We start from the raw sequence: 21,816 nt of genomic DNA on the forward strand, positions 1-21,816 counted from the left end.
TTTTAAAAATTCAATCCAGATAGAGATGCATTTAATCTAATAAAATAAATAGAAATCAGTAAATACACATGACAAATACAGCCATTTCACATTTATATTATCTTTTCCTATGCATTCCCTTTCCAAGTCTCTCCTATTTTTCTGATTCCCTCTCTCTTCTTTCCCACATATCTTTTATCAAAAGTGTTTGTTTTTCTTATACATATATATATGATGTCATTACACAGAAAGTATTAAAATAATAGGTAGTTTTAGAAATATAGTAACAGAACTTCTAGTGTTTAGTTTTTATTTATCTGCATAGATTTCAGAAGAACTTTTTTTCTTGCTTTCTCCTGGGAAGAAAAACACCTTTGTCATTGATCCCAACATTTAAAAGATGCATATGTTTTATTTATTCACTAGTTTTGTAAAACTCAGAAGGTGTGCAATATATTAGAAGCTTAAACTTAATCAAAGTTACTAGCAAAAAATGTTCTTCCACAATCAGAGAGTAAAATATTATCTCCAGTTTGTTACATTGCAAATTTTAGATACTTATTGTAAAAAGATTTCATTAAACTATAAAATAGTTTAACATAAATCCCTTACTCATATCAGAAAAAAAGGGAAAAAAGAAAGCCCCTTTCTTTTAACAATTTTTAACAATTTTGGAGGAAGATTTGAATCCTTGTCAGCTAATACCCATACTGCCAACCAACAAGTATAATAAGAATGAGGTCAAGCATCTTCTCCTCTTTAAAATCATCTCCTCTCTTAGGCCTTGAACCATTAAATTCTACGGCAGTCTCTCATTTCCGTTTCTCTCTGCCTTAAACCTGTTGAACTTGAGATCAGGAACTATGTGCTCATGAACCTTTATATTCTTGTTCATTAGCTCAGGATGATGAGAAAATGAAAGAGGACTAAATTAACCTAATGCAACCCTTTCTTGATGACTGGGATTACTCATTACAAAACTAATTTTAGTTTGAAGCTTTCAAAAAGTAATGTCTTCTGCAACTGTTAAACATTTAGTTCTTATTTCAGCCTACTATGCCTTTGGAAATAGATGATAGATAGATAAATAGATAGATACATAGATACATAGATATTAATTGCTATATTCCCCATTTCCCTGCTTTATTCCCCATTTCTTCTAAATTTCCCTACTTTGAGAAAAATAAGAGAAATAAAATACTGAGCAAAGTCCTATAAACATTTAAATTCATGGAATTTCTAAAATATATTAGAAAACTAAGGGAAAATTTTGAAGAGTTAGAGGAGGCTATTTTTGTTTTGTTACTGTTATCAAATTCAGTTAGGTATCTGTATTCTGTATACCTTCTAGCACATTCTAATACTTTAGTTTAAATATTTTCAGCTAATTTATGAATAGAAATTTTGTTTACTTATGTAATATTTATTCATGGGCCAAAGGATTGAAAAACTGATGTTCTTCATAAACTCTCTTGTATTTGCCACCAAAGTACAGATTAGGCTAATACCGTCATGATCATCATCATCACTTCCCAGCTTGTTCCTGGTGAGGTGAATAGTAAAGATAGAATAAAGATTAACTACATGGGTGCCTTTTTTGTTGCAATAAGAATTACATTTTAATGAAATCTGAAGTATTTCATTAATAGTTAAATGGTTCAAGTCTGGGTCTCAGTTCTCAGCTCTGCTATTTACTAGATGTGTGACCTTAAACCATGTATTCAATATTGCTGTGTTCAGTTTCCTCACTGGTAAATGGGAGAATGAGAGGGTCTACCTTATGAGTTGTTATAAGGATTAACTAATAAAATATGCATAAAGTTTTATAGAAAGCACAGTTTAGTGAAGCCCCCAAGCTTTGTGTTCCAGTCCTGATTCTGGTATTAAATTCCTTTATCTGGGGCTCAATTTCCTGAAGTGCAAAATGTAGGAGATTGATTGGTCAAGGGAATTCTACCAATGCTTAATATTCCATTAAAAGAATCAAAATTATATTTTCTCATGTTCCGTTTTACTTTGAGAAAAATTAGTTAATAGTCGCTTGTTGGTTTGTTTTTTTCCCTTAAGAGCTTCTAATTCATCTGACGGTGACTAAAGAGGAGTCATCAGAAAAACATGGATATCTTCAGAATTTTTATAAAGAAGCCTCTGATTGCTCTAATGTCATCCACTTACTGGTTACTGGCTAAGAAAGCTATACATCTCAGTCAGAAGGTTCTCAGCTTTTATCAGATATATTGATGTAAGTAACTCAGATTATGATTGTTTTACTTAGATAAACACAAACATAATATGCAGGATGAGAAAAAAAGATTAACATGACTCTCAAATTTTCCTGTAAGTTCAAAATTTTCTTGTTGCATAAATGCAAATGTAGTTGAATACAACTACTTAGAAATTTTGACTTTCAGTCTTTAATATTCTCCAGCCTCTTGTTTTGAACATATTACTTTAGGATTCACCTATTTAGAAGGAGATTTGTAGTTATAATATGTAGTATTCAGATTAAAAGGGCTGATATATTCAGATATATTCTGCACTCCTCAGATTAACTATTGAACATATACACATACACATTTATACATACAACCATATAGAATTCATTTAAAAACAACTCATCAAATGGTTTATCATTTTAAAGGTGAACACTTTCTAGAGGTATAAAGAAGATGCATAAAGTACTAAAAGGAAAATTTAAGATATTCTAAAGCATAGGTGGATAGCAAGAGAAAGAAAATTATCTAAAATCTATCACATCCAGAAATATTTAGAGGCAGCACAAATTTGCATTTGGTTTCCAAAAAAGGGAGAAAATATATATTTAGCTGAAAGTTTTAATATAAATATTTTTATATAAAATATAAATATATTTAAATAATATATTTCTTCTAAGATTAATATCTAATTTACAATACAGAGCAGTGTGATTGTTTTCTTTACAATGATGTGTTTAACTCATCTCTCAAACATGATTCCTCCTCTGAAAAATTGGGTACCTTTTGAGGATTAAATAAATTGAGCTCAACAGAGGGAATAGAACAGAGTCTAGCGCACATAAAACACTAAAGAGTGTTAGCTATTATTGTAATTCTTATTAAACTTGATGCATTTCTAATAGTTTCTTCACCAATTCTCTCTCACCATAACACTCTTGTTGATCTATCTATTGGCAGCACACTTGGCTCCTGTCAAATTGAGTGACTCATTACTAAAACATTCATTAATTTTAGATCACATGTATGCCAGTAATCTCAGTAACTTGAAATAGATGTTATTAGTAGCAAATTGGGATTTAAAGCCATTTTTATTTTGTTTCATTATTATTTATACATGCCTTTTTCTCTGTAATTTATGTGTTTAATGTTTTCCAGAAAAATCACTAGTTCTCTCATCCATCATTAGCTGTTACCAACATCCTGTGTCTTGACTAAAAAGATATATTCCTTTCCTACCCATTGTCTTCTGAGATCTGCCCTTCTCTCCTCATTCTCTGGGGTTTGCCCCTATATTAGATGACTACTGCTCATCTCCTCCTTGGAATTTACATGATAGAAATAAAATGGAGCTTGGAAAAATAAAGAGAAGATTTTCCTCCTTTCCTAGAATGTTGCATTGACAAGCACAAGGAGTAACATTATAGGTTTCCTCTGCCAAATGCCAGGGATAAAAAGGTGTTACTTCACCTAACTATGAATTTGTAAAAGGAAGAAAGAGGGTATTGTTGACTCTATTAACACACCCTCTTTACTCTGCAGGAACATCTGCATCATCATCTTGGTCCCCTTACAAATATTTAGCCATTTTCCATACATCTAGATAAGAACCGTGCTCTATGTTCACAACATACTGTATCCAAGTACAAGGGGAATACATGTTTTTACAGCTTTATTGATATATTCAATAATTAATAAACCTTATATATTTTTAGAAAACCTTTTAACTGCTTTTTTACTTTAGGCAAATGTAGTTAATAATTAAAATATATATATATAAAAAATTGGTGTTAGGCTTCAAGCACCTTAAGTGCTGAGTGTGTCAGTTTGCTGAAATGATGAATTGAACAGAAGAGTAAAATGAGGCTCAAATGTTGATCTGCTAATGAAATTCATCTATGTCCACTCTCATGTCAATCAGCTGTAGGCTTTATGTAGGGTGAACAATTGCCATTCCAATTTGCCCAGGATTATCCTGGTTTTAGCACTGGCAAGCCCCTCAGTCCTGGACAAACCAAGACAGTTGACCATACTAACAAAGGTTGTCACCCCTTTTATTAAGCTGGCAGGAACTTCAGAGGTCTTTAGAGTACTGCTATTTGTGACAAGCAGAGAATTCTAGAAAATGGCATGTGGCACTGACTTGTCCTTATGGTCATTTTTCATGTGAAACTCCAATAATTTAGGTTGTAGAAGGAAAATGAAGAAAGGACCCAGGGGTTTCTAAGCAATATAGGATCATTTATTAGTGTCCTGAGGCCAAGTGGGTTTCTTTGTCAACAATTGCATTTGTAAACATGTTTCTGGTATTGTATACATTCTGGTATGGTATACAAGTTTAATTCAATGACTGTGCATGTGTATGAGATAGATGAGATAAATAGAGATAGAAATAGGGGTAGAGATAGAGATAGATAGAGATAGAGATAGAGATAGAGAGGAGAGATTGAGAATGACAGTTGTGCTAAAGAGACTGGAAAAACTATTATTTGGTTACTGTTTAGTAACTCATTATGGGATAGAGCCTCATTATTTAGGTAAGACTTTATCTTTCTCTCACTGGGTGAATTGCAATCCTTGGACTGTGGCTTCCAGTAAAATGCCACAGCCACAATTGACTCCCTTTGCCACATTGAAGCCTCTCCAACCCCACTTCCTAATAGCCCTCCACAGAACATTCTCTGACCATTGAAAATTGCAAGGATTTCCTAGAGGGCTAACACTTTAAATTGATTTCATAAGATCACATAAACTAGCCTTATGAATGAACCTACCTGTGCATGAAGAAGAACTGTTCTTGGAAACATCTCATCTGTCATCATGAATGGATAAGTCAGAAGGATTTATAAGGTGTGAAAATCCCACTATGGGATTTCCTCACTTGAGAATTTAGACAGAAACATGAAGAAGTAATTAACATGCTGCATATTGCATCATCTACAATAGAAGATGAATCTCAAAGGCCAATAACTAGAACTTTTAAAAAGAAGGACTGAAAAGCTTGTTTTTTTTTTGTTTGTTTTGTTTTTGCTTTCTTCCTAATTTGTTTCTTTGAATCCTGAGGACTGTGCTGAATTATTTTTTTTGTTTTGTTTTGTTTTTTTTTTGGAGGGGAGTCAAAGATCTTGGAGTCCTTTGTGACAATAATTATGTCAGTATTGCATCTTTCACAACATGCATTATGAATAATCTGTACTACAGATTATGCAAAACACTAGCACTTTTCTATTAGTGAAAAATCCCTTTTTCAGTCATAAAGAGTTGGTAAAGTGAGAGAATAAAAGGCAGCATAGTTCATGTTCACACATCATTAATGTGCTCCAAATGGGCTTCTATTTCTCTGAAAGAATTAATATATTTCTCCAAAATCCAACTGCTTCCTGGGTTAAAGTTGATGGATTTTTGTTGTTGTTTATGTCATTTTGTTCTGTTGTTTTCCTCAACACTATGTAAAAGAAATATCTTAATATGTGTTTTTTTATTGATGGAAAATGATCTCTAATAGCTGTCTTCATCATGTTTATAGTTTCTACTCATTTAGGAGAGAAAAGAAATTAGCATGCTTGAGAAATATGAGTTAAATGATTACTGAAAAAGATTATCTGTAAAGAGATTATGGGTGGGTATATTTTTCAGTTAATGAGCTCCATAATGTAAAACATGCAGATTTATTTCTCTAATTGAGCTCAGTTAATGTTTTGAGGCTCCATTTTCCAAAATGGATGAAGCTTACCTGGATTACATCCACTCCCTAATTTCCACAGGGCTGCATCTGAATTCTAGGAGATTAATGTACTCCAAAGCATTGAGAAACAGGCCACTTCTTGCCCTTGATGCCACCATCTATGAACACTGATATTCATTCTTATTTATTTATTCTTTCACTAAGTGCCTGGAATACAGTGGGGGTAAAAATAGTGTGCTGGTTTGAATCTATTATGTACTCCAGAAGGGCCTGTATTCTTTTAATCCAATCTTCTGGGGACAGACCTATTGTGGGTGGGAACTTTTGATTAGGTTGTTTCCATGGAGATGTGACCCCACCCTTTTAAGGTGGATCTTAACTAGTTTGCTGGAGTCCTCTACGAGAGGATAAAAGGCAGAGACATTTTGAAGAAAGCTCAGAGACATTTAGAAAGAAAACACCCTGGGAGAAATAGGAAGGAACCACAAGAGAACCTAAGACAGAAGCCACAGAGAAAGCCATGGAAAGCAGAAGCTAAACTGGGAGAGGACCAGCAGACTCTGACCATCTGCTTTTTCAGGTGAAAGAGGAACCCAGATGCCATCGCCTTTCTTCAGAGAAGATTCATCCTGCTGATGCCTTAATTGGGACATATTCATGGCCTTACAACTGTAATAAAACCCTATTATAAAAGGCAATCTGTTTCTCATATATTGCATTTTGGCAGCTTTAGCGAACTGAAAGAAATAGCATCTGCTCTCATGGAGACATATGATGTCTCCATGACATGTAATATATCCTTGTTCTTATCTTACTCCTACTAAGTTTTCCTTATTTGAAAGCCTCAGACCTTTTAAGCTTTGCTTCTTTAATTTACTTTTATTCCCCTTTAAGAAACAGAGAACATTTTGCAACTACCTTACCATGCTGGACCAGAGAGACTTTAGAAAGCCTAGGGTCTTCCTCTCTAGATGTGGGCTGCAAACATTGTTACTTTGGGAACTTGCTTCTTTCAGTGGTTCAACTAGGAAAAAGGAAAAAAAAGATCTTCTTAGAATTTAAATTCTGCACACCAAATGGAATGTCTGTCCCCTCCCTACTCAATCCCCAAATCTAACCCAGAGATAGAGGGCAATGGACATAGATTTCCTGTTTTTCAGGCAAAGAAAAAGCTTGATTGCCTCTAGCTTAATTTTGCCTCCTCCTTTCCTCCAAATTAGGGGATTTTTCTAGGTGCTTTATTAAACTGATCTTTCTCATTTATTATTTATTGTTTGAGCTCCCTCTTCCTTGCCTAATATGTATATAATACAAAATTATATAATGTTAACCACTATTGACTAAATAGAAGCTATTAATGATGACAATCTAGAAAACAAGACTGTTTGTGCCATTTATCAGTCAACAATTTTTTAGTAAATTTTCATGAATCCCTGAAGACATTATCCCATTAATTAATTAATTAATTAAAGTGTCATAGTTCTTCTTCCAGTGATTGTGGAGTAGAGTCATCCCATCAAGGTAGTTATCAGCTTAAAAATGGGAAGTGTCAGTTAACACTGAAAGTCATCAATGTTCTCATAAGCCAAACACTCAACATTTTGATAAGTTGTACTTCTACTGGCAGATTTGTTTTCAAGCCAAAACTTTTAAATTTAACTGATGGCTATGTTTTGTGATTAATATTAATCTAAAAAAATAGTGATAATATTTTGAGTGAATTACTGCCTTGTCCTTCCCTTAGCTGTTATGATGCAAGACTAGATGAGAGAGAAAACATCACTGGGCTTGGCCAGTACTTGGAATATCAGGCACATTCTTCTCTGCTAGATTTTTCTTCTCTTATCATAAAATAATTCATCCTTTGACCCCAAATATGCATATTTCTGTATTCAATCTTTAAAGATGTGCATAATATGTTTCTCAGACAAGCTAAGTAACTTGACTTCAACTCAGTCTTGATTCTTGGATTTGAACTTGACACATGATGGTTTCAAATTTATAAAGGATCTAGTCATAACAGTGTCCATAAAGATCACAAGACCTCTCTTCTGTTGTAGACTATAATTGTGCACTTGACTTTATTACTATGATATTTTAAGGAATAGAGAGATTAAGTAAGAAAATTACAGTGTGCCTATGCTCTTTATTGATTTAGCACTACCAATTATGACCATGCTCTAACAATCTTAAAGGTTCACGGATATTGCAGTGTTACTAAGGCCATATTAGAATCTCAGGTACTAGGAAGGTAAAGAAATGAGTGGAAATTCAGAATGGTAGTAAGTCACTTACTTAACATATGAGTAAACTTCACTGCCCATGTCTACACCTAAACACAGTTGTACCTAATACCTAAATACCATGGTTTATAAAATAACTTTAATGAAGCAACTGCTAAAAGTTGTTTTGAATTGTTAGAAAGATTGTGGAACAGAAAAGAAAGAAAATGTTAAGAAAAGTTTAATCTTCTTTGTAAGCTTGAGTTCTAACACAGAAAGATGCCCTTAGAATAAGTCCAAAAAGTAATAGAAGAGCAAGACATTTTTGATGATGCAAGAAAAATTCTACTTGATTTTAATACTGGGTCTTTAAAAATATTTAATTTATTTGAAAAAATATTTTAGAAGAGATTTTACTCTATAAAACTTATAGCACCTTAGCATGTATCCCAAACCTTCCCATCTATGAATAAAATGTTTTAAATTTCAAGGGCTGGTAATTATTGCAAGTGGTTTAACAACACAATACTTAAATGAGGATGGGGTAAAACTGAAGTATATTTTTTTTAAAGTATTGATTATTAAATTTGTGTATGCAGCAAGAGCTTTAAGTTACAAAATATTAGGTCACCACTGAAAGTACGTAAATAATACAAATCCTTCATTCAGCAATAGAGCAATGGTCAACTTCAGTCTAGCCCTATAGGAAAGTTTTCTGGGTTTAACTCTACTCATCATTACATAAAGTCTTCAGATCAGATAGTCTGTAAGATATTTTAGTTATAAAGTTATTTAATATTAGAGATCAATTGAAAATACCAAAACATAGAGAAAGATTAATTAAAAATATTTTTACTGATTGAGTAAGGTTGCCAAGGGATCTTAACTTGAAAGTAAATCAAAAGGTTTTGTTACAGGTTATCAGCAAAGCAGAAGCATTGGAGTGAGAAGAGCTTAGCTTGCACCCATGTGTGCACGTGCTTGCATGTGTGAAGTCACCTTCTTATGATCTAAGCTACATAGACTGCTTTTCTCCCATGTTATTTTTTTATTTTTAAATTAACTGTATCAAAAAATAAATTAAAAAAAATAAAAAGCCCAAGATTTCCATGCTATTTTAGACATTTATTTACCAGCAGTGTGGATGGTGGAGGTAGCTAGTTTCCTAGAAATAGAATCCTCATTTTTTTTATTCTGAGCTACTGTGTCTTTGAATAAATATATTCAAGCTTCTTTTGCAGGGAGGTATGGAATGTTATTATGTTTTGGCCAATGAGCTATAAGCAGTCATGTTATATGGAAGATTTAGAGCACATGAAGGACATATGCACATGCAAGCTGGCTCCCTAGCAGCCATTTTGGATCATGAAGTGACTGAAAATATAAACTATGTTCAGTATAAAATAAGATGTAAAGAGTCTACTGCTTGGTTTACAACTCAGAGAATGCCTACCTTCATACTTATCTTATCTGACAGAAAAACAATGTAAAACAAAGACCTTACATTGGTTAAGCCATTTCTTACAAGAAGTGACACTAATTGATCCAACCAGGGATGGAAATGAACTGCCTAAATGGTACCTCCTAACTTTCCTATTTTCAACTGCCAAGTTCAGTAATTTCAATCCAGTCAGCTGTCTAACCAAAATAAGAAAACTTGTCCACCAATAGCTTAAAATACAATATACAACTGAATTATATTATATCATACACTACTTCAGGAATTTTTAATGGCAGTTTCAAATTTTTATTTTCCCAATTTTTGTTTCCTTATTGTTTTTCTCAATGCATCTTTCACATCCTTGTTCCTGAGGCCATAGACCATAGGGTTCATCATGGGGATCACTGTGGTATAAAGCATGGCCACCATTTTGCCCTGCTCCACAGACTCCTATGTGGGATGTCTCAAATGCATACAGAAGAGGGTCCCATAGAAGATTGTGACCACCGTCAGGTGGGAGCAACAGGTAGAAAAAGCTTTTCTCCTCCCTCTGCTGAATGACTTCTGAGGATGGCAACCAGGATGAACATGTAGGATGTGAGAATGACCAGGAGGGACTGGACATTGCTGTAGCCAGTGACTATGTACATCAACAACTCTTTGCTATAGGTGTCAGAGCATGCCAGTTTGATAAGAGGAGGATCAGCACAGTAGAAATGGTTAATCTCATTAGCACCACAGAAGGAGAGGTTGCAGGTCCTCAGAGTTTCCATTACACTGAGGAGGAAGCCATAGACATAGGATTAGGCTAAAGTTGCTTCACCAGCTAAAATTGTTTCACTAGAGCAGATCAACTTTGATTATTTACAGATTTTCCTCATAAAACTATATGAAATGAAGGGAGAAGGATTGACCATGGAAATATTTCAAATTCAGTGTTATACTCTATAAATTCTTCATTTTAAAGCTTTAGAAATGAATTGATAGCTTGCAAAATAAGATGTACTAAATTCACAAATAAATATTTTAAATATATTATAGACCCTATCATCTACATGGCATAATATGAGATAAAATAGGCATAATAAATTCATCAGCTGTCTTAAAAATGATATAAACCATAGATTTTAGAGAGCATGGGTCTATATCTTATAGGGCTGGAAGCTTATGCAAATTGTGGGATTTTAATAAAAAGCAGTAACATTGTAAGTTCAAATTTGTGAAAAATGTAAATATTCATTTCAAAGGAAAGGTAAATAAAAACAAATTTCAGATATGATGAAACTACTTGTCTCATAACTTGAAAATATATAAATTAAATATTTTTATCAATTACAATACAGACACAACTAAGCCAAACAGGTAATAGGAGTGTTTTAGAAGCCATTCTACACTGAAAAAGTACATGTCATTTAATGAAACATGTCATTGATCTCAACCATATAGATACAGTCATTTAAACTCATATGAATTATTATGAGCTCAATTACCACTTACTTGGGCCCCAGAAATGTCCCCAGACACAACAGTGCAAATTTACATTGGAAAAGTTCCATGGAGCAGAAGACAAAATGGAAAGAGAAGATGGCCTTCACTGATCATGGTTATGGTAATCATGCTAACACAACGTATACAGACACCAATCACTCTGTGAATATATTGTTAAGGCCACACCTAGGATATTGGTGAGGCCCTAAAACTTAAGTTTTATCAGTTCCCTGTTAACTGTGCATATTTTATTCAAAATATCAATATCCTATAAGAAATATCATGCAAATCTTCAAGTATACTAAAGGAAACTAAGATCTTATTGGTTAAATAAAGTAAGACCTTACTATTTCTATATAAACTTTTACATGTTTTTTGACATTCATAGATATGCTCCAAATACTGCTGATTTTATTTAGAGTTTAGTCAATGTTGTATCAGTATAAATGGTGTTTCATGTGGATCTCTCAGTCTAGGGAAGAAGTCATTTTAGCTTAAAGATTAGATGTGGTGATTATTTTCTATCTGTGAAGAAATATTCTCAATTTTGTCTAGAAATATTAAGATTATATAATGTTATATGAAAGCTAATAACAAGCATTCTATTTCTTCCTAGAAGAATAACTGGATAAAATGGACCAACAGAATCTGACAGTGCTGCCTGAATTCATTCTGCTGGGAGTCACAAGATGCCCTGAGCTTCAGGGTTCCCTTTTTGGGGTCTTTCTCCTCATTTATGGGGTCACAGTGGTGGACAACCTGGGCATGATCATCCTGGCCAAGGTGGACAGGTGTCCCTTACCTCTATAGCACCTTTCTGTCTCTCACATTCACCACTGAGATTTTTACATCAACTTTCTGTGGTTCTAATGTCATTATTCAATTCTAATATGAAGTTCCTTTATTACCCATGCTGTGCTCAAATGCACAAGAAACAGAAATGTTAAACATAACATTTTCAGCTTTTAATTTTATTTCCTACTTACTAGTAGTCCTAGAGTCCTACACTTTGATTCTTATAACCATATTTCAAAAGGGTTCTCCTGAAGGCAGGAAGAAAACCCTTTCTCTACTTGTGCTCCTCATCTGACCATGGTTGTGTTTTTTTGGAACTCTAACATTTATGTAGGTACAGCCCAAATCTGGTCAGCATGCTGATTCTGTCAAAATGTCCTATGTGTGTTACACTTTAGTTATTCCCATTTTTAACTGCTTTATCTATAGTATAAGGAGCAAAGAGGTAAAAAATGTCTTTTGCAGGGTCTTTAAGAACACATGCAATATTTGTATTTTATATTCATCATGGAATATTTTCCTAATGAGCTATGGCAAAAGGAATTTATCTTGGAAAGATTTCTAATAGATATAATTTCAATATTTTGACTCCTAAACAAAGACTAATTAGAAGGCACAAATGAATTATATCCCTTATATTCAGAAACTAATCCTCATATGCTAGATTACCATTAACCATCGCTTCTTTCCCCACTGGGATAGACAGCATTCTCCAGAGAAACAGACTGAGAGGAGATTTGTATTACTGCATAAACACCTTAAGATTTATTGTAAGATTTGGCTCACATCACAAAGGGTCATAGAAAGACTGAACTCTGTAGACAGGCCACAAGTTAGGAACACCAATGAAGTTGATGTTGAAATCCCCAGAAGAATCAGGCTGGCTGAAGTAGACATAGAAATTCTTTCTGACAGCTGAAATCCTCAGTTCTTGCTTTAAAGCCTGCAACTGAATGGATGAAGAGACTCCTGTCATATAGGAGGCAATAAACTTTGTTGCTTACAGATGTAATTAGCAACATTTTGAATCAATTGAATAATGATTTAAAACTGTTCATGAAACTCACTTACAAAAACAATCAGTCCAGTGCTGCTTGCTAGACCAATAACTCTGCAACTTACATAGACCAATTAGCACATGAAAATAACCATCAAAATCTACTATTGCCATACACATCTAATTAAACTATTCTTAATCTCTAAATAACTATAATAATATAACATAGGAATATTTTTTGTCTAACATAACTCAAATTTCTTGCATACAATTGGAAATGCACTAACATTTTCCCCTGAAGAGGATGCAATTCTAGATGGTATTCAACTTTATCCTTTATATCCCTGTGCCAGTTTGAATGTATTATGTCCCCCAAATGCCATTATCTTTGATGCATTCTTGTGTGGACAGACATATTAGTGTTGATTAGATTACAATTCTTTGAGTGTTTCTGTGGAGATGCAACCCACCCAACTGTAGGTGATAACTCTGATTAGATAATTTCCATGGAGGTGTGGCCCTGCCCATTCAATGTGGGCCTTGATTAGTTTACTAGAGCACTATATAACTCAGACAGAAGGAGCAAGCTTACTACAGCCAAGAGGGACAGTTTGAAGAACACACAGGAGCTGAGAGAGGAGCTTCAGCTTACAGAGACATTTTGGAGACTGCCTTTGAAAGCAGACTTTTGCACCAGAGAAACTAAGAGAGGACAAACACCCCAAGAGCAACTGAGAGTGACAATTTGGATGAACTGCAGCTTACAGAGAATGCAATCCAGGAGCAAGCAGATGTCTAGAGAGGAAATTCATGGGAGAAAGCCATTTTGAAACCAGAACTCCAGAGCAGATGCCAGCCACATGTCTTCCCAGCTAACAGAGGTTTTCTGGATACAATTGGCCATCCCCCAGTGAAGGTGTCCAATTGTTTATGCCTTACTTTGGACACTTTATGGCCTTAAGACTGTAACTGTGTAACCAAATAAACCCCCTTTATAAAAGCCAATCCATTTCTGGGGTTTTGCATAATGGAAGCATTAGCAAACCAGAACAATCCCATAACTGAATATAATGGTTTAAATTTAATAAAATGTATGTTATTTGATAATGGGAAAACTAAAATATACATATATAATATTCATAGCAAATCAAAAAATAAATACCCTTAAAAATTTCTGTCTTTCTTTCTGCAACTACTTACAAGGTCATACCTCCTATTTATAACTATCTTCTTCCACTACTCAGTCCATTTTCTATTGATAGTCAGCAAGCATATCAGCAGGTCATGGTTCTTTACATGGTGAAGTGACTCAAGCTTTCATTCCTGAATCTTATGGGTCATTTATATTCCTGACTCAATTGAGTTGTCATAGTTTTCCATTGAGTTTATTCACAAGGGATGGCAAAACCAAGAAACATCCCAAGGGCTCATCTTATTCCAGGCACATTATACTCTGTGGAGTGGCACATCTATTTCTTCTTAATAATCAGTATCAATCACACCAGTAAGTAGAGTAATACCTATCTTAGCCTGTTGATTCAGAAACATGAGGAGCACAAGTTGACAACATAGCAGTCTTAACTTCTACTTCAAAGTCATCTTCACTGAATACCCTATTGGATGCACTCATTTTTTTTGGAAATAAAACCTTTAAAGCAGTATAGAATAAGGTTTTAGGGAAAGGAAGCAAATATTTTCTACTTTATCACAAAGGGTAGTAGTAAGTGATGCCACTTCCATTTCTTTTCTGTGATTCCTGGACCCGTTTTACTCTCACTGTTGAGACTTACTGCTCAGAGAAAAAAGATTCCCTTCAAAATGTTACTGCACAATGACATTGCAACTGGTCACCCAAGAGATCTGGTGGAGATGTTTAATGAGATTAATTTTGTTATCATACCTAAAACAGTATCTATTCTGCAGCTCATAGATCAAAGAGTTATTTTAGTTTCAAGTCTTATTATTTAAGAAATACAGTTCATGAGGACATAACTGCCATAGATAGTGACTGCTCTGGAGGATCTGGCCAAAGTAAATTGAAAGCTTTCTGGAAAGCATTCACTATTCTAGATGCCAGGAACAACATGTGTGATTTCATGAGAGAAGCAAAACATCAACATTAATAGAAGTTTGGGAGAAACTGATTCCAAACCTCATGGTGACTTTGAGGATATCAAGACTTCAGTGGATGAATAAATTGGTTATAGTGGAAATGGCAAGAGAGCTAGAATAAAAAGTGGAGCCGGATTGCTAAAATAACATGATAAAACTTTAATGGATGAGCAGTTGCTTCTTTATGAGCAAAAAGAAAGTGGTTTCCTGAGATGGAATTTACAACTGGTCAAGATAGTGAAAGCATTGTTGAAAAGACAGCAAAGGATTTAGAATGATACATGAACTTAATTAATAAAGCAGCAGCAGGGTTTGATGAAAATATACTTGAATTTTAAGAGGCATTCTACTGTGTGCCTTATTCTTCCTGAACAATAGAAGGGGAGGGAAGTTGGGCAGGTTAGCAGGGAATCTCAGGTGACTTAATTTTATTTTCTAGTGTCTACTCTTGAAGAACTGAGTTTTCATTCTTGAGAAAAATTTCTTATGGAAGGGCATATTTCTTGTTACAGGCTCACATTACCAATTTTAAAAAATGTCCTTGGTGACTAATGCCAAGTAATTATGGTTATTATTTTTCCTGAGTGTTGCATGAAGGCTACAAAGTTGGAACAGGCATGTCCTTTGTGTGAAAGCTTTACCTTATCTACCTCATTTACTTTATATTTTTGTAGCTATAGTCTTCATTTTCCTATTTTATGATTGCTGAACTCTTCCTAGACCCTGTCTTAAACCTAAGAGTGGATGTATTGATGAGAGCAGCAGGATGTTTGAGGTGTTTTTAGTGATTTTTCAAAATATTTCCCTTTTATAGATGTAATAATATTAAGCAAATGATGACATATTGCTCTGATGGTTTAACAAGGATGGAGAAAGAAAGACCCAAACTTCTAGGGCAGAGAAATCTTTCCCCTCTATGTGGAAGGCTTGCAAATTGAAATGTGGATCAAGACCGTTACCAAAATTTTGTCTCTTAGTTATTGTACCTGACATTTTTTAGGGTTAAAAAAAAATTTTGTTTTGCCAAATTGTGCCTTTCTTTCTGGAATTGTAAGTGAACATAATAATATTACTGTTTACACTGTGAAGTAGATATTATCACAGGGAACACACCAGAGGCCTTCTCACTGTCAAGCTAATCATGGCTTGTGAATGCATGATCTACAGAGAAATCCCTGTAGTTTTACCTGCTGATGCTTTGTTGGAGAATAAATTTGGATGACTTTCCTTCCCCCTACACACAAAATGCTATCAAACAGTGTCACATATTATGGAGAAATATTTCATGTAGAGTCAATCAGTGCATCAAACTTCATTGCTGTTTTCATTTAAGAAATTGCCACAGCCATCCCACATTCAATATAGGTTTAAACAGGTCACCAGCAAAAAAAATTATGACTCCCTGAAGGTTCAGATGATGTTTAGTATTTTTAACAATAAAATACATTAAATTAACATATGCAAATTTTTTAGACTGAATCTTCTTACACAACTTAATATACTTCATGATAATGTAAATATAAGTTTTATGTTCATCAGAAAACCAAAAAAATCATGACCCACTTTATTGTAATATTTGCTTTATTGTGGTCATCTAGAATGGAACCCATGATATCTCTGAGTTATGCATGCAGATTCATAACATAAGCATATGAAAAGAGACATATCAAGGACATATGCAAATATCCAAAAATTCATTGAAAAAGAAAATGATCCCAATTAGAAATGAACATAAGTTAAAGTTTAGATCCTTCAAAATAAAAGACATGTTAATCAAAAATAATTACATACAAAAGAATTCATTTTCATTAGTCATCAGGCAAAAGCATGTATTATCATAATGAGCTACCACTTTACACCAATTTCAATGTCTAATTAAAACAAATTAAAAACTTTCTGTATCAAATATTGGTAAGAATAAGAAGTAAGTGGGACACACACAAAGTTACTGGGATTTAAAATGTTAAAATACATTTTGAAAGCTAGCAGGTGTTTATAAAGTTTAATTTAACATTAACCTGTGATCTGTAATTCCACTGTTTGATATAAAATAAGGAGAAATTAGTGGATGTGTACACAAATGTACTTATATGAAGATGTTGATAGTGGATTTTTTCCAAAAATTTCCAAATACAAATGTCCATCAGTTGACAAATGGTGAAAGAATTGAGGTATATTTACCCAATAGAATAGTGTACAGCAAATCAAACACAACATGGAGGAACATTATTTAAAAGAGGTGGGATCTCAGTTAAGGAAATACTATTGTTGGGGTATTTATTGCTATCATGTTGTTGTGTGTTTATCATATTAAAGGAAAGGGAACGTATATTACTCATTTAGACATGTGGACTAGGAAAGATCTGGATTTAACTTAGAATTCTTTGGTTGTTTATTGTGTGACTTCAGAAAAATTACATAATTAACCTTATCCTGGTTAAAACTGCATACGTGAATCATAATATCTATTTCATTTGTGTGAATTGATGATATATTTATAACACAGAGCCCACTACACATTTGTGATTAAATAATAAAATCCAAGGAAAACTTTAAGTAATAATTATATCATTTAATATTTCATTATGACTTTTCATTCCTCCAGTTTTACTAGATTGACCTGGTATACCTTTGTCTTTTCCATCATCACTGTAGTCACTGACTCTAAGTGAATGAGTACCTTTACATATGTAGGTCTTCATGGGAATATATAGATCACTTACATTTTGTTCCTTTCCTTTAATGGTTTCTTACCTTTTCTCACTGGAGAATGAATATGTAGTGAGTCCTAAATCATTAGCATGCACATTAAGACAATTTTTTTTAAAATCTCTCTGATGAGTTCAGGGTAGTCAATGAATTACACCCTACTTCCTCAGGGAACATCACAAAAGGGGAGGGATATCATAAATTCTTCCTACCAAAGGAAATGAAGCATAAATTGAGAGAAGAAAATTGACTCTTTATTAAAGGTAGATTGATAAGAAATATTTTTGATTCTGATGATCACTTGGATCTTGGTAATTTCCTGTGACTCACTGCTTCTGGAAGTAAATACTTCTCTGGTTACTGACAGCTGATTTTCTCAAGAACATCAAAGATATTCATTATCTCCTTTGTTTCCTGGGGATGCCTGGTGGCAGGATAGTGCTTCTAAAGCATTAAAACCTATGAACCGATCATATGGCACATATATATTTGATTCATGTTCCCTGATTGTTGGTTGTTGGATACTGCAAGTGAAGATAAAGTTAGGAAAACCTGAAAATTTCATCATTGATCTCATCTAATAGAGTATATTAAGGTAAATAGGTAAGATAAAGTACACCCATTTTCATTTGAACTTCAGATAAACAATAAATATGTTTAGTGTAAGCATGTCCTAAGTAATATTTGATTAATAACACATATTCTTTTAGTACAAGTGCATACCAACAAATATTTGATAAACTGGGATTATGTTTCATATAAGCATTTCTCATGAAAAATTGAAGCTTTTGTTGTTTTTGTTTGTTTGGTGTGTGTTTTATCTGTTGAATAATTTTCTACTAGGTCTCCTCTTTCAGACCAGAAAAAAAAACTGACTACACTGACAAATAAATTGTATGCTTTTTATAAGTTATGGAGTTACAGAAAACCCCAGAACCAAAAATTATTTCTAACTCATACTACCATATCTAAAGATTGAAAAATCAGTCAGTCCTTTGCATACCTCTGTATACCTTGTGCTACCATTGTTACCCCTAAATGTATGTCTTAAAATGTACAGATTAATATATTAATTAATAGATATGACATATTCTTTTCCATACCAAAGGAATTGGTAGAGTGGAAGGATCCAGACATCTTAAAAGGGAGATAGTAATTGAGAATGAAAATATAAATAGATTCAATAAATACTAGAATAATTTTTAGCAAAGTATTGAAGATATCAGAGTGTTATAATCAGTACTGGAATATTGAAATCCTTTGCTCAATCCAGCACATCTCCTCTTGTACAGTAAAATCCTGAGATAGCAGACCCCAGGAAAGGGCAAGATTCAGACAAAGTTTCCAAATGGAGATAGGTGTATACTTAAAATATTTAGGTGGAGGAAGGACCTGGAGAAGAGAATGAGGCTCAGCAGAGAACAGAGAAGCTTTTGTAGGAAGAAGAGATGGTTGTGGCTTCCAATTTCAAGAATTACTCTGTCTCCTGAGACTGTCAATCAGCCTGGAAAAATCAACACCAAAACTTAGCAGAATCTTAGGTTTGCTTCCCCTGTCTTGAAAGATCTATCCATCATAGCACTGACAACAACCAAATGGTGATGACTCTGACAGCATAACAGTTGTGCAGGCTAAGTCTGGAGATTCCATTGCATTATAATGATTCTACCCTGCATTTCATGTGACCATATATTTTAAATTCTATTTATTGCTTAATTGAGAAATCTTGCTGTCAGAAACCTAGATTATCTTTGTGGGGACACTGAATGTGAGCGGTATTTAGAAGGGAATCCAATCAGATGAGGCTAAAGGCGCTTTACTCACTTCAATCAGAGAAGTTTCAATTTTGATGATTTACTGATTTTTATAGAACTTTTTTAAATTAATAGAGTGAGGTTATCATGGAAATATTTGAAACACACTATAAATTCTTCATTTTAAAGTTCCAGAAATACAGCTAGAGCTTCTAAAATATTATGTACTAAATATACAAGTAAATAATTTAAATGTCTTTTAGATACTATCATTTTGCTGTATTTTATGAGACAAAATAGGCATAATAAATTATTCAGATAACTTAATATTGATATAAACCATAAATTTTAGCAAGCATATGTGTAACTCTTGTGGACCTGGAAATTCAAAGTACAAATTAGGACAATAATGTGAATCTTTATTTCAAAATAAAATAAATAAAAACAAATTTCAGATATGAAGAAACTATAATGGTCACATAATTAATAAAATCCATAAAATAAACATTTTATTAATTACATTAGAGACAACTGAACTTACTAGGTAGTAGGAGTGTTTTAGAATTCTTCCATACCAGAGAAAGTACATGTCATTTAACAAAACATGTCATTCACTTCAACCATATAGCTACAGTCACTAAACCTCAAGTAAATTGTTATTAACTCAATCCTACCTACTTCTTGAACCCCAGAAATGCCTCTAGACACTACAGTGCAAATTTACATTGGAGATGTGCAATGAAGCAGAAGACAGAATCAGAAGAGAAGGTAGATTTCAGTGATAATGGTTATTGTCATCATGTTTTCACAACACATTCAGAGGTGAATCACTGCATGATCATATTGCTAAGGCCAACTCCTGAGGATTTGTCATGCCTTAAAACCTAATTTTCATTAGCTCCCTGTTAACTGTTAATCTTTTACACAGAATATCAAAATGCCACCTGAAATCTCATGCAAATATACAATTATACTAAAGAAAACCTGTGATTTCATTGTGTAGATAAAGTGAAAGTTTGATATTTCTACATTAACTCATGATTTTAATATCCATGGATATGCTCCAGATAGTGTTTGTTCTTTTTAGAGTTTAGTCAATGTTGTATCACTGCAAAAGTTGTTTCATATGGATCCATCAGTTTGGGGAAGAAGTTATTTTAGATTCAGAATCAGATGTGGTGATTATATTTTATCTATGAAGAAATCTTCTCGATTTTGGTTATGGATATTCAGATCAGATAATGTAACAGGATTGCTAATAACAAACATCCTATTTTTTTTTCCAAGGATGTACTGGATAAAATGGGCCAACAGAACCTGAAAATGCTGTCCAAATTCATCCTACTGGGAGTCACAAGACACCCTGACCTGTAGGGTCCCCTCTTTGGGGTCTTTCTACTCATCTATGTGGTCACAGTGGTGGGCAACCTGGGCATGATCATTCTGATCAAGGTGGACTCCCACCTCCACACTTCTGTGTATTTCTTTATCAGACACCTGGCTTTCATTGATCTTGGCAATTCTACTGTCATTTGTCCCAAGATGCTTGTAAATTTTGTTGTGGAAAAAAATACCATTTCTTATTATGCCTGTGCCATACAGTTGGCTTTTTTCCTTCTGTTCATTATCAGTGAATTTTTCATCTTGTCAGCCATGGCCTATGACTGCTATGTGGTCATCTGTAACCCTCTGCTCTATAGTGTTATGACCCAGAGGGTTTGTCATGTGCTTGTGGGTATCCCCTACCTCTACAGCACCTTTCAGTCTTTGATGGCAACTATTAATATTTTTACTTTGACCTTTTGTGGTTCAAATGTCATCAGTCATTTTTACTGTGATGATATCCCTTTGTTACCCATGCTGTGCTCAAATGCAAAAGAAATAGGATTGTTGATTATATTTTCAGCCTTTAATATGATTTCTTCCCTCCTAGTTGTTTTAGTATCATATGTGCTGATCCTGATTACCATATTTCAAATGCATTGTCCTGAAGGAAGAAACAAAGCTTTCTCAACATGTGCTTCTCATCTGACAGTGGTGATTGTGTTCTATGGGACTCTACTATTTATGTATGTGCAGCCTAAATCTGGTCACTCCTTTGATTCTGACAAAAAGGCCTCTGTGTTTTACACTTTATCCTGGTACTTAATCCCTTGGTCTACAGCTTAAGGAACAAAGAGGTAAAGAATGCCTCCCAAAGGGTTTTTAAGAATGCATGCAGTATTTCTATTTGATATTCATCATAGAATATTTTCCTAATGAACAATGGCAAAGGCGAATATATTTTAATACATATAATTTCATTAACTTGGATTCCTAAACAAAATCTAATTATAAGGCACAGTAAGATTGTTTTCCTTATATTCAGGAACTAATCCTCATAAGGTAGATAATAATTAAATCTCACTTCATCCACCCTGT

At 33.8% G+C, this 21,816-nt stretch overlaps 1 protein-coding gene across 1 annotated transcript; it reads left to right on the forward strand.

Annotated features, from left to right (window-relative positions):
- Positions 1 to 20,829: 20,829 nt before the first annotated feature.
- Positions 20,830 to 21,564, forward strand: LOC119511392 (olfactory receptor 8K5-like). Its single transcript, XM_037805792.1, has one exon. The coding sequence runs from the start codon at positions 20,830 to 20,832 to the stop codon at positions 21,562 to 21,564; it is 735 nt and encodes a 244-aa protein (XP_037661720.1).
- The last annotated feature ends 252 nt before the right edge of the window (positions 21,565 to 21,816 follow it).

Source organism: Choloepus didactylus, chromosome 16, assembly GCF_015220235.1.
Source record: "Choloepus didactylus isolate mChoDid1 chromosome 16, mChoDid1.pri, whole genome shotgun sequence".
NCBI lineage: Eukaryota > Metazoa > Chordata > Mammalia > Pilosa > Megalonychidae > Choloepus > Choloepus didactylus.